The sequence below is a fragment of the Aptenodytes forsteri genome, unplaced genomic scaffold, assembly GCF_000699145.1.
Source record: "Aptenodytes forsteri isolate BGI_AS27 unplaced genomic scaffold, ASM69914v1 Scaffold65, whole genome shotgun sequence".
In the NCBI taxonomy this organism is placed as follows: Eukaryota; Metazoa; Chordata; class Aves; order Sphenisciformes; family Spheniscidae; genus Aptenodytes; species Aptenodytes forsteri.
In genome coordinates, this window is record NW_008795127.1 from 4,668,412 (window position 1) to 4,685,924 (window position 17,513).

General features: G+C 41.1%; 2 protein-coding genes across 7 annotated transcripts in view; one reads left to right on the forward strand and one right to left on the reverse strand.

Moving 5' to 3' along the window:
* MTUS1 (microtubule associated tumor suppressor 1) overlaps window positions 1–888 on the forward strand; it is a 92,481-nt gene extending 91,593 nt beyond the window's left edge. For all 6 annotated transcript variants that reach the window (XM_009277395.2, XM_009277396.2, XM_009277397.1 and 3 more), the window contains one exon: window positions 197–888. In XM_009277395.2, coding sequence (XP_009275670.1) covers window positions 197–413 — 217 coding nt within the window. In that variant the 3' untranslated portion in view covers window positions 414–888. The remainder of the gene's footprint in view (window positions 1–196) is intronic.
* Window positions 889–6,101: 5,213 nt separating this feature from the next.
* The window catches only part of PDGFRL (platelet derived growth factor receptor like), a 16,333-nt gene continuing 4,921 nt past the window's right edge, over window positions 6,102–17,513 (reverse strand). The window contains exons 2-5 of the mRNA XM_019471559.1: window positions 13,452–13,603; window positions 11,703–11,996; window positions 11,259–11,398; window positions 6,102–6,824 (exon numbers count right to left, since the gene is read on the reverse strand). Coding sequence (XP_019327104.1) covers window positions 6,636–6,824; window positions 11,259–11,398; window positions 11,703–11,996; window positions 13,452–13,603 — 775 coding nt within the window. The 3' untranslated portion in view covers window positions 6,102–6,635. The remainder of the gene's footprint in view (window positions 6,825–11,258; window positions 11,399–11,702; window positions 11,997–13,451; window positions 13,604–17,513) is intronic.

The following is a 17,513-nucleotide window of genomic DNA, read 5'->3' on the forward strand; positions in this document are numbered from 1 at the left end:
TCAGTACTTTCTCCTGCTTTCTGCAAGCTACTGGTTTAAATCCAGCAAGGATGAGAACATGCTAAATCCTCATTTTAAGGAAGTAATTTTGTTGTAAGCCAAGCAGGGGTTTATGCAATTTCAAACCTTTCTTTAAGTTCAGTATTGTAGCCTCCAACTTGGGTGATGTGTTCTGATGTAAATCTTACGCTTGCAGGCAACTTTCTACGGAGCAAGCCGTCTTACAGGAGTCGCTAGAGAAAGAATCAAAAGTAAACAAACGCCTGTCGATGGAAAATGAAGAACTTCTGTGGAAGTTGCACAATGGCGACCTGTGCAGCCCAAGAAAACTGTCTCCCAGTTCTCCATCCGTGCCTCTTCAGTCCCCACGAAATTCTGGTAACTTCTCTAGTCCCACAGTATCACCGAGATGACATCTCTTGAGAGAAAGAGGGGATTGCATTTCATTTGTGATCTGCAGAACCGATCCTAACTTTATTCAGAGGAGCAAGAGCTATATTAGCTGACCGACGACTAAGCATAACTGGAAACTAGTTGGTGCAAAAATGGCGATAAGAGACTAAGAACATGGGAGTAAGACACTCGCGTTGCTCCTCCCAAAAAGACTTGTTTATGACCTCTATGGACATTGTTGCACAAAGCACTTACAGAGCAAGGAAAGACTTGTTCGTTGCCTTCTCACCTAACTATAAGAAAAAGCTCAGGGGCTTAGAGATAAAGATCACAACCTTTATAATACGTTCCTTATCACAGACACTTTTTTTTAAGGCTGTGTGTATGCGTGTGTGCGTGCGTGTGCTGTGGATGGAATGGATGTAACACACTGTGCGTGTGTCTAATGCTGCCTTCTTTGCTGTGTACGTAATAAAGGATAAAAGCTGAAGACTATACATTGACACGTACTTCCTTACTCATGTTGTCAGTACGCACGCTTTTAGCAAAGAGTGCCCTCCCCCGAGAATGAGGATAAACTGCCACTAGCACTATAGGTTAGTTTCCTTCATCTTTCTGGCTTCGGTGCAGTAAAAAAAGGCACGAAAAGCTTTGTCAACTGACTCATTAGTGTCTTGGCTGACCTGAGTATGCAACTTTGAATTTATTTTAAAAGCAAACTGAACTGCAGCCATATTTTGCATGGGTTCTTGGTTTAATATCCATGCACAACCCTGCCATTTATGAGGAGACATTTTTTGCAGAATACAGTGGATTTTGGCTTTCAAGTCAAATGGGGCGTAGTCAGAACCACGGTAGCCCTCCAGGCCAGAAGTTAGTAGTTGAGTTGCAGGTTTAGAAACCTAGACCTACCATCTTACCTGCTGAAAAGGAATCGCTTATTTCCCCAAAACAGCATGCCCGTTGCTGAGGCTGTCTGCTAAGGATAAACTAGATGTAGATTTGAGAGCCAAAGAGAAAAATGCAGTAATTGTCATCAGGTGCATTCTTAACTCAGTTCTCAAGAAGAATCTTAAGTAATTCGTGAATTCCAATGTATCTGGTGACACACTTTGCCTTTTTAAGCATTAGCATTTGTATTAACATTCTTCAGGGTTGGCTAAATTCACCTGAGGAAGAGGGGGAAGGTGGCACCTGTGTATCTTGCTAATTCTGCCATACCTCCCCTCTTAGTCTGCAGGATGTCAGTGTTTTGCCAGTTCATTTGGCAAAAGATCCTGTACAAGAGATTCTGTAGAGTAGGGAAAAAAGTTGTCCTGGCTGCTGGAACCGGAGGCTGAGGGCGTCAGTGTTTCTGGAAATGTCACGTGCTCAGCTTCAGCTTCAAGGTAATCGCGTAGCCTTGCTACACCCTCGGTCAGACCTGTTTAAGATGTCTCCGTTGTACCTACTAAAACCCGGTCCAACTTCAAAGTAGTATTACAAAACACTGTCTATGCTTACAGTAGCTGGGGTTTTACAGTACCACTTCCAGGACCACTGTTCTCCTACTGCTTAGCCAGTGCTGTTAGCTAGCTGCACAGGTAACTGTTATGGTAAATTGTATCTGCTGAGTTTCCCTGTGTGTTTCAGTAGCGTGGGGACAGGAATGAAGGGGATGGAAAGCGGGTAGGGAATTCAACTGGAGAACTACTTCAAACCGTTTTACCCAAGACTTGGAAAATCTGGGCTAGTAATGGGGAACACAGACATATAAACAGGACTGTTAACAGTGCTCATACAGTAAGTAAAGTTGTAATATACTTAAACTTGTGATTGACTATTTAACCATTAAATTTATTTAATTTTCCATAACGTACAAGTTAAGGGTGCCGTTTCTGTGGAACATTATGCTCTCTTTTAATCCTCTTTAGGGCACTGTACAGACCACTGTTAGTGGTGTCAGTACTTAAAGCGTTTTCTAGGGGTTTCAAATTTAACTATGAAAATCCTTTGTGGGCTAAAACTTGGCTTAAAGTGTATCTTGGAACATTCTTATTTTCTATGGTCAAAGAGATTTGATCACATGTATTTGAGCTGAATGCTTACAAAATAAATTTTCTGTACTGATTGAAGGGTTTTTTCCTTCTGCTTGTATTAGCCAAATGATCTTTAATCTAAGGAGGAACGTTCCTCCAAATACTGAAAACTCTTAGTACCTGTTCAGCACAGCAGAACAGCAATAGTGAAGCTTCACTGCACAAATTATTAACGTTCAGCTAACCCTTAGAAAATTTTAACTCTACCCTTGCTACCCTCGCGTAGATGGAAGTTACACAGAGCTTGCTTGTGATTATCAGCGATTCAGTTTGAGATAGCTGTTAAAGAAAAAAAAAACAAGCTAGGAGAATGTAGATAATGTTACAGAATGAAGCAATAACATGATACTTGAGTACAGTTGGCTTGATATAGGGACCCAGTGTGCACATGCCTGGTAGAGGCATCCTACCGGACTCGTCTTACTAAAATGCTCACCTTATTCAGGAAATATTTTGTGCGAGAAAAGCCACATAGAGTTGAGCAGTCTAACAGGTCATGTCACAAGAAGAGTTGTCTAGCCACTGGTAAGAACTTTATTGTCTTAGTTGCGATGTTAGTGCCTCAAATAAAACATGCAAGAAGAGTGCATACAAATGTTTGCAGATCAAATACAGTGCACCCCTCCGTGTAACAGAGAAGGGGAAAGAAAGCTTTTCCAGGCTACCAGTACAGAAAACTAAGTATGGTATAGTAAATAATATGGAGACTGTTAATTTGTCAATAGTTTCCCTCCACAATACAGGAGGCTCCTCACCTCTAAACTTCTTGCAGGTAGAATCTTCAGTGCTCTTACGAAGAGATGAAGAGTCCTTGTATATAGAAATCAGACTGCAGAAATACCTGTTCAGTGTTTGTCCTGTTGGTCCGAAAGAATTAAATAATTCTGTTCATCTGTAAGCACCGTTTCAGTATTTGTCTCTGAGTATTAATATTTCAAGCTTTAACTTAAATACCACATGTTAGCAAAGGCTTCGCTTGATCCAGGAACTTTTACATATTTCTTGGTAATTTCTTTCGCGTAAAGTTTCCTTCAGGAAAAGCTAGAAACCTGCTCACCATAAATACATGCCAAAGGTCTAGTGCTAGTCAAGCAATTAAACAAGTGATTTTCTTCAGATACTCAGCCTTAACTAGTAGTTCCAACTCTAATGCTAAGTTTCAAAGGCAGTTACAGTGACATCTGTATCTGTACCAAATAGTTTGTTGTCATTCAGACTATCCATAACATGGTTCACCTCCCTTCAGTACTTTTCTCTAAAGGTCTTTGTATAGAGTTGCACTGTACTTGCTGTGAAATTTGAGGTGAATCATTTCCTTATGCTAACTGAGGACTTGGAAGTTTCTCATTACAAACACCAAAGACACTTGCGTGGAAACGGGTATCGTGCAATTCAGGCAGGAAATTCCTTCTAGACCACTGATCTTTAAAACTGTAGTTGCCTGACAGCCAGGAAATCATTTAGGGCTGAGCTGGAGTTAAAAAGGTCATCAGAAAGTTGGAATAATCATTGAACCCTTAAGAAACAAATACCTTCTGTCCATCGCTGCCGCCTTGCCTTAGCAGAGCCGTGACTGAGGTATGGAAATAGAAGTAACACCACTGGCAGGTTTAGGCATGTGACTTTGACAGGTCATTTAAATTTCACTTCCCGGGCTTCATTCTCTTACCCTGTGTCACTGTTCATTTATGTGGAAATGTGTCATCGCATCAATGTAAAAAGAAGCAGGCCTGCCCAGGAGGCTTTTGGTAAAATAAGAACTATGTAAAATATATAGTAAAATAATTCTCATAGTTTACAATGATGAGAATTATTTTGACGTTTGCGGGGGGGGAACAACCACCAAAAATTCTTCCTTAAAGACACTGCTGCTGTAGCTGAAATCAATCTTGAGAACAGCACATAATCGGTACACAAAACCATTGAACCCGAGGGAGACACTTGAGCAATGATGCAGCAATGGATTTACAGTGTCTCTTCCTCTCCTGCCAAACTGTCTCCAAGGAAGTGATGCTACCACGGGAACCACTGTGCTGTTGAACAAGTCTGAGCAGGTGCCTATCTCCCACTTGCTAAGTATTTTAAAGGAAATCAATCAACTGTCGAATTAAAGGCTCAAAAGCACTTTGAAATTTAAGAAGTCGGCACAGCTCCTATAGTTCAAAGGGAAATACATTGTTCTGGTAAATGAAAATGCTATAACGGAATGAACACGTTGCACAGCCTCATCCAGGAGCTCAGGGATTATTCAAGTTACTTTGGTCAGATTGAAGTCTTGCCTAAAAAAAACCAAAACAAATGGTACACACTTTTAGGTATTACTATGAAATTGTGTTAACACCAATTTAGTCATGTGGGTAACAGTGTAGCGTTCTTGATACTGTTTAATAGCGATGATGAAGATGATTAACAAGGGACTGCCTCTTACACCTTCAACGTTGGTCCTACTGCATGCTGTGTTTAATGGTTGGGTTTTCGTAGCTACCTTGTTTCCAAAGGCCAACGATATTACAGGCATCTGGGGAGGGTTCTCCATGAAGCCTATTTCATGAGACGTGCACAGAGCCATTCTAGTCTTTCCCATGGATATTTATGGTATCGGTTACATTGTTTCAGGTTCCTGCATGCTGAAGAAAAACCCTTCAGCAAGCTTGTTTAATGTTTTCATTAGCCCCACTAACAATCAGGTTAATGACATTGTCGAGAAGCTGCCCTTTTTGATATTAGTACTTGCTAGATACCACTACTCGTGTACAGTACTGTACACGTCTGCTCAACGGCTTGGATTATCTGGAGCAAAGGGCTTACTTCAAGCCTTCGCCAGAAGAAAGCTTTAGGAATTCTAGTCAAATGCAGGCTGAGCCACACTGAAGTGTGCAAGGGACCGGTTCCTGGTTTCGGTTCCTCGTATGCTCGGAATAAGCTCTTTTTCACATGCCTTGTAAATAAAATGGCTTGCAGTAGGACTTCTTTTTTTGTCACACAATTACACTGCTGAGTAGATTTGTAGTGGAAGCTCTAGCTTACATGGATTCTGTGTTTGAGGCTAGGAAGAAAAAACATCGCCAAAATGTCCAACAACGTTGTTACCAAGTTCGTACCTTTTCCTGGAAAGTCTCTCTTCCTGCATTGGTAACTAAACCCAGGGTGTGGGAAGCAGTTGCTTATTCATCCAGATACACTTCTGTGTAAATGAAACATCTTCCCTTTTCTCCTAAGTAAATTAATACAATCGAGTTGAACTTTTTATTAACCTGAGAAGAGATTCTGCTGTATAATCGAATGTTATTCTAATGTTACATTTGGGTATTTTTCTTCTGTAAATGATACTATATAAATAAATGCAAGTTTTACCTTTAGCAAACATAATTTGCTACACAATTTAGTAACCATAACACCATACGTGTATTGGGGAGTGAACTCTAAGTAAGCTACGTATTACAAGGCTGTAAGAATGCAACAACATAAGGAAAATCCAACATATCCAACCACTTCCAAGTCTCTGGAGATACCCTCTACCACCTTAATATATATTTAGTGTTAATCTTCCCCAGGAGTGAGAATTTTATTTGTGTGTTTATGTCTTTATACATATATGAAATGAACACACACACGCACATTTATGTTTTCATAATGTTCAGAAATTTAATTATTCTTACAAAATAAACATTTGCTATTGGCTAATTCTGTAACAAGTTCTGGGGCTTTTTTTTGTTGTTTTAACCATGTACAGTACTCTAAAATTGCACAGCACCAGAAGAGATACACCTGCTTGGTAGATTTTTGAGGGTATTTAATATCCTTTCAGTTCTCACATACACAAGAGAGGCACAAACCGTACCGCAGGTTAACCGTATGAAAGAGTTTGAGGAAAAAGACCATACGCAAAGGAAAGCCCAAGAGCACCTATTCCTAAATATAATAAGCCCTATGCATGTTCAGGCTTAAACTTTAATGCTTCATAGTAGTTTTATTAACTCACAGCTGACTACTGCTGGGCATAGGGACCTCTGTTTTGGCCTGTCAAGCTAGTGAATATGGAATGCATTGACATATGAAAAAAGAGAGTGATAGAGAAAACTTCATTTAAACATTAATAAAGACAATAAATGGCTATAACGTCAAATAACATACAGTTCATTCTATGTCCAGAAGCCTTTCCTATCAATTTAGTTCAACTCTGGTAGCTACTGTTGTTTCTCCTTGTAGGTTCTGAGCTATACAAATGTAGTTTCCAGCATCTCTGGCTTCAAAATCCTCAACGAGAAGAATGCTCTTTGAGATCCTTGTGGTATGGCCGGTTCCTCTGTTTATCAATCTCCAGAAGTTTTGGATAATCGCAGGCCTCTCAGACTGTTTGAAAGAGGAAAAAAACCAAACCCAAACCCCCCATGTAAGAAAATAGGTCATTCTGCAAAGTGTGACACTGCCCTATCAAACCCTGAAGCAAGAGGTCAGCTGGTAGGAGCATATATCCAAAAGTCAGCCTTAAGTGAGGAAACGGAAGGGGTCTGGCAGTTGCAGCAACATTCCTGCATTAAATATTGATGTACCAGTAAGTTATGCCAAATAAGGATAATACAATGGCTCTTCCGCTCTAAGTGCAGGTACTGCTTATCTTTACATTAGTGATGGGCTGCCAGAGCTCTGCCTGCAGTATATGAACGAACTCAGTTGCAGTTGTGGGCCGCTTGCTAAGGTTGCAGTTGGGTACGTGATCAAATAGGTGAGGTATCTTGGGGGAGATGTCAGGATAAATGTGTGAGCTTATTTTCAGACATTCAGCGTGTCTCAAAAAAGGAAGGCAGCAGCGGCATGAGTTAGTTGACCAAGCTTTACCTCTTTTAGCACAGAGAATAGCTTCAAATCATGTGTTGCAAGCTAATTTCTCCTCCTCCTCTAGTTCCAGAAACACTGTATTAGATAACATAGAAGCAAACAGTAGCAATTCACAAACACTTCTAAATTAATCCTCACATTCTGCTTTCCAAAATGTGTATGTAACTTCAAAGCCAAAAATACAAACAAGGATGCTTAGAAAGATGCTTTTTAGATTTTCTTGTTATATTTATAACAGGCTTTTTTGGTTTTTTTTCTCTTCTATGAGAATTCTCCGATGGACTGTTTATCAGGTCACACTCCCTGGCACCTCACAAGGTTTGCAAAGGACTGGCTAAGAGAAACCGGCCCAAAGATAGACTAAGGCAGTCTCTTTCCTTCCAAAATCCATCATGCTAGTCGGCAGCTTTAATCGTGTTTGCCTGCGCTATACCAATTAACCTGGATAAAACTGGTAAGAGAGAGAGAGGTTTCTGCTTGGAAACCATCTCCTTTTGCTTCATGAAATAGATGGATTAGCCATTTAGCGACATGAATGCTACAAGGCTTAAGCTAATAGTAGCAAAAGGGTAAGTAAGTAAGTTAGACACTTATCTAGAGCCAAAGCTACAATCTCGCACTGGCAAAATGACCAGCACCGAAGAAGCTGCCAGTCTTCTTGAAGCTTAGGGATGAGTCACAGTGCGGTCAGGGAATGCCTAGGAAGTGGCAGGCATTTACAGCTAGCAAGAACTTTTTTGAAAAACTGGTAATCATCTCCTCTAGAAATTCTTAACCCTTTAGAAGGAATCAAGCCACTTAGCAGAGCTCTACCTAGCAGAGCACTACCTCCTATTCCCAGCCTGAAAATCAAGCGCTACCGCCACTCAAGTACTACCGCACACTTAATTCAAGGCTAAGTTAGTTCTTAAATATAGCAAGTGGAACTTCCTGACCCTACTGAAAGTGAAGGCCATGTAAGGCAGATGCTATTTGCCTGGTTGGGCTCCGGCTAGCCCAGTTTTTCTCAAACTAACTGCCTTCTGCTTTGAAGCTAGTTTCAGGGAATCATATTAAGGAGTGGATCAGTATGCATTCACAGCAGGTGAATGAGCAAACGCAGTTGTCAGGGAGTGGCAAGGGGAAAAAAAAAAAAAACCTCAGTGAAAAAAGTAAGAGGGAGAGGTTAGTGACTACAGAGATGAGATGAGGGTCTCTCCAATTCAACATACCTAGGAGCAAGCAGGGATTAAAGAAGTGCTGCTTCTGCTTGGGGATTAAGGGGTAGGTGACAGCCCAGGTACCGGGTGGGGTGGTGGTGGGGAGCAAAAACTATCACTGATCTGCCTGCACTGAAAGCAGCAGCGATGAACGGAAACATCCAGTGAATCTTAGAACTTTGTCAGTCCTTTTTCTTGCACAAAAGAAGGTGTATCTGACCAACATCACCGGTGGTCATCTCCCTTCTCCCTCCACTCCCACCTTTTTCCTTTGCAGTATGTGAATACTTCCTTAATAAATGTTAAGTCTCCAACAAGCGTACAGTGCTTCTACTCTGACATTTACTTAATCATTCCGTTGGGGCAGAAACCCAAACGCAACTCTTCCCTCCCTATCCCCAGGCACAGCTGGAGCTGAGACTGTTTACTCCAGTGGATAAGCACATCAGCCCTTTCCAGGGCAGGTGCAGGCCACAGGCCAAAGCCTCTCTCTCAGCCCCTGTAAGTGGGTGCAGTGAGAGGGTGTAGTCCTCTGCTGATCGCGCATGTGCCCTGCACTGCATCCCCAGTATCCACAGCAAACAAGGGAGATCATTTGCATGTGTTTAGCTGTTTGCATTCAATCAGTGCTAGAGAGGCGCAACTGTAGTGCACATGCCAGCACTGCACTTACAGCACTTATCAGGTGCTGTAAGACCAGTGGAAGCAACTGGGCCGAGAACAGCCAGCAACCAGGCTTGGGCAGCCACTCAGCTGGGAAAGATGTAGAAGTAGTAAGGGGTGGACACTCATAAGATAGAGAGTTTTGGAAGGCCAGGCTGAGTCTACAATTTAATTCCTTCAATTGTTTGTTCTTAGTAACTAGTTAGTTACAAAAGACATAAAATTGGGGTTTGTATAGCCAGTTATTACAGTCCAATAAACAGACAACAAGGGAAGCTAAAAAAACCCCCAAACCCCCTCCCTCCCCCCCCCCAAAAAATGGAAAACCGTATCAATCAACAAAGCTAATGTGATCAGCAGGGACATATCTTCTCTTCCCCACCCAAGAGAGTGAATTGTTGTAAGACTGTCAGAGTTAAAGCCCCACCTTGAAGGACAGAGACGCTGCCATTTGTTGATGCATCTCACTCAAAGTAATACTAAGAGCTAAATTCAGAGGAAGACATTGGCATTTAACTCAAAAAACACTATTGCTCTGCAGCTCCCCGAACTTGGAGCCACTTCAGTTTTCCCTAGCATTTTACTTTTTACTTCACCGACAGTTGCAAGTTTCTCTGCTTGTTTAGACATCTACCCCTTTCCCTCCTAACTTCAAATGGACACCAGAAACAGGAATTCTGCCAAACTCTTCCGATGCTCCATCCAGTAGTTAGTCTTCAGATCACCTAATTCATGCTATCAGTACCAAGCCCCCCACCAAATGCAGTTGAGGCTGCCCTCGTTTAACAGCCAGGACAGGGCAGGGAGGGGAAGTTGCTCATGAACTCTCAGACTTCAATAGTCTCAGCAGGAAAGCTTATGACAAGCAGCAGCAAAAAAAAAAAAAAAAAAAAAAAGGTGGAGCAGAGAGGGGGAAGTGAAAGAACGAACTAACATCTAAGCAAGGATTAGAAACCTGGTTCTACATGCCCAGTGCCCTCACCAGCAGTTCAAATCCCTTTTGTGCTCACTTGCTCTCTCACTATTTTTTGCCCTGAAAAGGAACTCACCTTCCCATGACAGCGGAGTGCTAGTCTCTATCTTAATGGCTACAGCAAACTTCTGGGGCTTTAGATTTGAATTTTCTCAAGCCTAGTAAGCACTGAACTCCAGTCACTCACTTAAGCAATTGCCTCTGCCATTAAATTACTTAATTCTATGCTGGCTCAGGGAGACCAGTGCTGATACAAGTACTTTATTAGCAAGCTCTGCATTGTCCTTTGACAACCCAGCACCAGGAGGGCTGGCAAATGGAATACAATGCAAACCCTCGGGTCCTGGAAGATTCCTTTCCTCTGGTGAAGGGTTCCATCTTCCAGCAGTCCTTCCTTTGCTCCTAGCCTGCTTAGGATAAAGCAGCAGTAGAGATGAGGCTGGTTAAGAAACAAGTCCCTACTGTAACTGGTTGGGGTGGGTAGAGGGAGAAGAAGGGGAACCATCAATGATGCTAGTCAGATACACCTTATTTTGTGCAAGAAAAAAGACCGACAAAGTTCTAAGATTCACTGGATGTTTCCAGTGGATTCTTTCAGATGAGGCTGCGCAGAAGCCAATTTCTGTGCTTCTGGATGTGGGCAACAATTAAATTAAAGATTCTGTGCTGCGATGATTCATGTGCCCGATCCATGGAGATGGAAGGGATATCAAATGCAGAGGCATCAGTGAGGCTTTGTGGCTTGCCCTAGAATAGCTTCCTGATGCTGGCTGGCTTTGACCTTGTCTGAGGCTTTTCTTTGTAAACGCTGCCAGAGGCCAAGTGTCTCTGGAATGGAAACCTGAGGGAGGAGTGAGCTTTGCTGAGCTTGATTTTTGCTAACATGGGTAGAGCTCTCCAGCTTCATTCCTGTGCTACTTCTAGGCTCTCAGGGAAAGATGGGCTGAAGTTCAAAAGGGATGTGCTGCCTTCTCCTGCCAGCATACCTGAGCTAGCAAGAGGCAGACACCACAATCTGGAAGAATCTTTACTCCAAATCTAGACACTGACTGGCATTCAAAGCATTGCCTTCATGAAGAACAAACCACTTCAGCCAGGGCATACATCTCTTACCTCTTGCCCTGGGTACTGCCACCTGAAGTTCACATCTACATCTGGCTCCCCAAGGACTGTGCAGATTACATGAACGCTGTCACTGACTTCTGCTCTACTGGATGACGCTGCAATTGTGGTTGAGGGCGGGCCCTTAGGAACTGATAGAAAGACAGTGTTTGGAAGCAGAAAATTAGTTTCTAAAGTTAAATACACTGATAAAACTTAAGAGTCAATTTTTGCCTCAGTTTGCTTAACGCAACAGGTAAGTGATGTATACCTGCAACTACACTGGGAAATTGCTGGAATTTAAACCTACGAAGTTTTATCACATATACTTTCGATCAAGATTTTAAAACTCTGTGATTACATTACTTATTTTACTTTTTTTTTTAAATTGTTTTCTAAACAATGTCAGCAGAAGAGACAAGAGTCGGTGTAAGCATATAGAAAACTGCACCTTACCTTCCACATACAGTAGGTGATACTTGATGGAAATCTGAGGTGCTCCCTGCGACTCTGCTTTGCAGTAGACAATACCTTTATGATCGGAAGTAGGGTGCTGGTAGACGAAACCCTTCTTCACATCATAAATAATATCAGTTCCATCCGTTTCAATTTCTTCTGCTGGAAATTCCCTGTGTAGAGTTACTTTTGCTGAAGGAGTAGTAACACGGCATGGGATGACTGCAGGTTTATCTGGGTTCAGGTAGACAATCTCAAAATAACTGGGAGTAGGTACAAAAAGTTCCTCTTTATCTGTGCGAAAGAGTCGATATAGTTAGAATAATATTTACATCTTGGTTTAATAGCAACAAGAGAAAGTACATATGACGAGAAAATAGCTATGAGCAATATTAAAAATTAACCCAAAGCATTTTGCATTAAATACGCACACACGAAAGAAAAAAAAACAACTTTTCTAACCTGTATGTATTTACATAGCTTGCATTAAAAACATTAAATCAAAAAGAAAAACAAAGTATTTTTCACTGTAATCAGATTTTTTAAATCTTATTAAAAAGGAATTCCAAAGGTTTTCTTAAGTTTCCAAATACTCATCTGGATCTAATTCTGTTCACTCGCCCACTTTTAAGGGGTAACACACATAAAAAACCCACCATCGCTGGTAAGATAAGCACTACTAGAAAAAGATACTCTTTGGAGTATCTTTTTATACATATGATTTTAGGCAAAATGTTTGATTTACTGCTCTAAGTAGCTGAAACATTTAGTGCTTTTAGAATGACAGTTAAAGAGTATTTCCATATTTGGCATGCGTCTTAAAAATACAAAGCTGAAATTCCTCTTTCTAGCACAAGCATTTACATAATAACTTGACTGAAAAGTTTATTCCAGCCTTTCTAAAGGAATGTATCCTCAGAACATTAAGCACTTCTGATAAATGGCTCCTGCACAGTCCCATGGCCTGTCTAATTTAGCTCCAAAACATATCGCAAACAATCCTATTTTAACATTTTGTACTGAAATATTTGCTAGCCAAGAATGCTTTAGCTCTAATCAGGCAGCAAAGGTTGTTTTACTATTCAGAATGTTTTCCATGAGAAGAACAAATTAACCATTTGATTTCAGCTCTGTTGTACCAAGTAGCAGTAAACTGTGCATGGTTACCTACTATGATCCTATCCATGTCATGTTAGGGCTACAGTCAACCTCAAGCTCTGTGGGACACCACATGTACTTAAGAGTGTTTTGCCTCTCAACATGCTATATAGACTCTTGGGAGAAACTGTGGCATTACCAAGATCAACGAGGTCAAGATTTTTAAGTCAGTGCAGGTAACTGGAAGCGGGGAGGGGAAGAGTCCACGTGGTCATCTGAATGCCATGACAAAATGAATCTTCTGCACAGATCTATTTTCTTTATCCAGACACATTTTCAAAAATTAAGCATTTTTTTATTCATTTTGTAGAAGATCCTCAGAACGTGTGTTAGTATTTTCAAAGGTATTTGCTTTCCATTGCATTATGCATTATTTTGGGTACACATTTAGCATAATCCTTAGGGAAAATGGACTCATAAATCACACTAAGCAAGTAATTTTCTGCTCAGCAGCACTGTCTTCCTTAACATCCACCAAAAAAGATGAAAATTGTGGAAGAAAAGTCTTGACAGTGAAATTGCTGTTGTAGCTTTATGCCTGTCTTACTAGCAAATATATTTTCATTAATAATCCCCCAGTGAGTTAATTACCTGTGAAAAAGATGTACGTTGAACCAGTTTTAGTCTCATCCTTCCTGCATTTGTTACCATTGCACAGCTGAAGCCAGCAGCTATATTCCCCTGTGTCTGCTGCAGTGGAGTTGGCGAGGATCAGCTGACCGTACCTGTCAAGCTGCTTTATACTGGGGAGAAGAAAAACAAAAGGCACAGACAAGCACAGATGTATTTCCTCCTACATTTCTGTCAGCTCACTTCTACTTTTGATTTTTTTTATTCCTACTCTGCAACTGACCCACCTTTCGCTTTCAGAGCTATGTTGCAACTTCCCCTTTTGCTCCAGCAAAGACCTGCTTGCATGAGTAGTTCTATTGATTTCAACTACACACGAGCGCTTGCAAGCTTTTGTCTTGTACAGTTCATTCTTGGACTCCTTTCAGTCCCCATTTTGAAACTGGGCTGTGACTGCTGTAGACAATATGTTCATCTATGTTTTGTCTCAGTTTGTCCATGTATATCCCGTATTTTCATGCTCCAAGTCAACCTGTATGCATCTCAGTCCTTTTTGATACCATTAACTGTAGCACTGCTTCAATAGTATATGACAAAGATAATTCAGGAGTAGTAAGTAGCAGGTACTTTAACAAGAGTTTGTTTCATGACTTATGCCTGCTTTCAGTGCGAACACTTTCCCGTCTTTAACATACTGGTCCAAGTTTCCACTTGCAAACACCATCATAAAGAGCTTCTATCTCAGCTTGGATTTGTTCTGCAAGTAAGTCATTTTGCATTGCCTACTCCTCTGCCCTAAGCCACCTCGCTGGCATCCTCTCACTGGAGTTTCCTCATCACCCCTCGGCTATTTCAGAGCATGACCCTGAGAACTGCTGGAGGTGTACTGGCAGTGTCATCACATAACTACACAAAATTCAGCCTGTGTGATTATTTCAGATTTGATTTGCTTATTTCTCCTTCTCCTGAATTTCCCAGATACATCTCTCAGTGGATTGACATTTGTAAATGTGCAAATATTTATAAATACGTAGATATATATGTAGATACTGACAATGTTTCTAAGGGTCAAAGGTCCTATCTATGAAATTCAGCAGCTACAATCTCATCTTGTTCTTTTTTTATTTTAAGGTTTGCTTTCCTGGCTCTTTCTTGCAGACAGATGGTGTTATAGTCGGCAGTCTGCTGTGTTGCCTTTTGATGGATTGCAAAAGCAATGGTCCAGCAGCACCAGCTCTTGGGGAACCCTGTCAGGACAGCCATGTGGCTGTACTGATGCACTCCACTGCTGCTCTGACCCTTAAAAATGTTATTTTCAACCACCTGCCTTTACATGGTAGCACATCTAGAACATGAAGGTTTCCTGCTTTCCTTTGCAAGACATCGAGTTACAAGGTCATTTCTGTTCTAACCAAGTCAGGAGAGATTTCTCCAGTTTTAGGCATTTGATAGCGAACTTCTTTTCAGTGTTTCAAACAGGGTCTGGACAAATACGCAGCTTGCATGAAGTCTGAACAGCTCCCATACTCTTATTCAACTGTGGGTTCTCTGAATATTTATTATTCTCTGATTTCTTCTCATTAATGTGGCAGTTATTCTGTAAGGCAGATGCTTGACTGAGTCATTTATTTCTGTGATTAGCATGCTTTGAAGAAATTCTTATCCTCTAAAACACCTTGTCACTGTGTAACAGCGGTACTATAGACATGCCTGACTGTACTGTATACTCTAAATGCTCTGTTTTGCTTACGTCTCCATTGCAGGCAGAATAACTGCTTAAACAGAGAGGCCACTACTTGCAGCTACATGCACTTTCCAAAACTTCTGACTCCCTAGGTGTTCTGCCAGCAGTTTGCACTACTACCGGCAATCATAAGCAACGGTTCATGTAAGCCAACATTCAGCCTCCAGCCAAGGCCAGTAGCTTAGAAATTAAAACCACACCAAATACACAACCCAAACAGGGCTAACTGAAAATTATCTTTTCCATTAAAGCCCTCAGACACCATTAGTACACTCACCCACCACGGGGCAGTTTTGAGGCCTGCCTAAGGAAACAGGCAAATCACGTTTTCTACCCGTTAATGAGCTTGTCCTACATGACCTTGTCTGCTTCCACTTTTTGGAATCATGTAATTATGGAGTAGTAGCATTTTCACTTTTAATATATACACTACCTTACATTATAAACTATCTTCAGTTTTTGGATAAGCTTTGAGAGATTTATATTCATGCAAGAGATCCTGTTGCGTAGGATACCCAACAGGAAGAAAAGAGAAATGTGAAAAATGTCCTAGTCTGTATTTATTATTATTATTATTATTATTTAGTTTCACAGTTCACATTTGATAGGCTATATGACTACATCAGCATAAAATGTTTTACAAGTATTCAGTACTAAATGTCAACGTTACAGAGAAACCATTATGCCACAACATTTTTGCTTCCAATCGTTAATGCAGACACTGAACTATAGCTCGAAATCCCAACAGACAGAAAAATAAGGTCAGAGTTAATTAATTATTGTACAGTGTGATCTATTTAACTGAGAACAAGCTATCCAGTAATCAATGGAAATAGCCTAGCGAGGTAGTCATCCACAAACATGCACTAACAAAACCTGGCAACTGAGAGTGGAAGTGTTGAAACTTGTGACATGACCACATTAAGCAGACAAAACAGGCCATATAAAGTAAATTATAAGTGGTAAATCCTGCAGCTGACCAATATTTCTGGATAACTTTTATTTCATTAGTATTTTAGATGCTGGGAAATCTGACTCAAAAGCCAAAACTTTGCTGTGCTCTACATACCACAAAGTAAAAATGTTGTATATACAAACATTTCAAGACTGTTTAAAGAAACTAGAAAACTACTCCAAATCTTATTCCATACATGCATCTTATTAAGCTTTAGTTATTTGAAGTTCAAAAGACCTTTGCCAGAAAAACTATGCCAAGTTTAGAAGCTAAAAAAAAAAAGATATAAAAAGACAAAAAGACAGTGTACACAGCATCACTCAAAGAGCATCTAGCAAACTCCTCTCAAGCAGCTGCATTCATACTGACAAAAGAGAACTTATCTCAAATACAAGCTCACTAGGAGAGGAACATAACATCTTACTGTTTAACACAAGAAAAAAAATCCCTAGCTTTCAGACTTCAGAGCACATGGAACAAAATGAAATTCAGTTATACACATGAGCACAATCGACATCCCGCTAAGCCAGCAGGAGCCTGCATTCACTGAAAGCAGTCTAATTTTGCCCTCTACAACATACAGTTTCCTCAGTACTTGGGAGAGTGCTCCTGTCCGTACACCCCCCGCACACAAATGTGCATGTGATGCATGTCCAGCTCTTTGCCCCAGCTTCTTCCACTGGAGCAGTTCCATTTCACGTGAGTTTATTAGATGAAGTTCTGTGATAAATACAGCCGGTCTTCGGCAAGTGAGAGACCCATGCTCCAAGTCAGGCAGAGCAGAGACTACGTGAAGTTAGACTGCCTTCATCCAGAGCAGCTTTTTGCTATAAAGCGTAAAAAAGGGAAAAATTTTTATTTCATCCCTCTCAGCTTTTGATCCTTCTCATACATTGTAGATCCAGTTTCTGGGTGAGGCTACAGTCATTAATTTGTTATGCACAGTCTTACAAAACAGCATTCCAGCCCTTCTGTTCTTACGGTGCACAAGCTACCTTTGACCGTTAACACTGCCAAGATTTTTGGCCAGTTCAGCCAGTACATAAAATTTTCAGACAAAAAGTTATCTGCAGGGTGTATTTATGCTGCACAAGGCAAGAGAGCATTACAGATAATAAGCTAGTCCTGAAACAAGCTGGTGTGTGTCCTTAACTCGGGAGCCAAGTTTGCATGACTCTAACTTTCTCCCCAGAGTTGCACTGCATGCTACAGTCTCATTTCTGAGAGATGAATGCTCATTTTCATTTCGACCCTGCACCTGGGTCAGGGCAACCCCCGGTATCACTACAGGCTGGGGGATGAAGGGATTGGGAGCAGCCCTGCCGAGAAGGACTTGGGGGTACTGGTGGATGAAAAGCTGGACATGAGCCAGCAATGTGCGCTC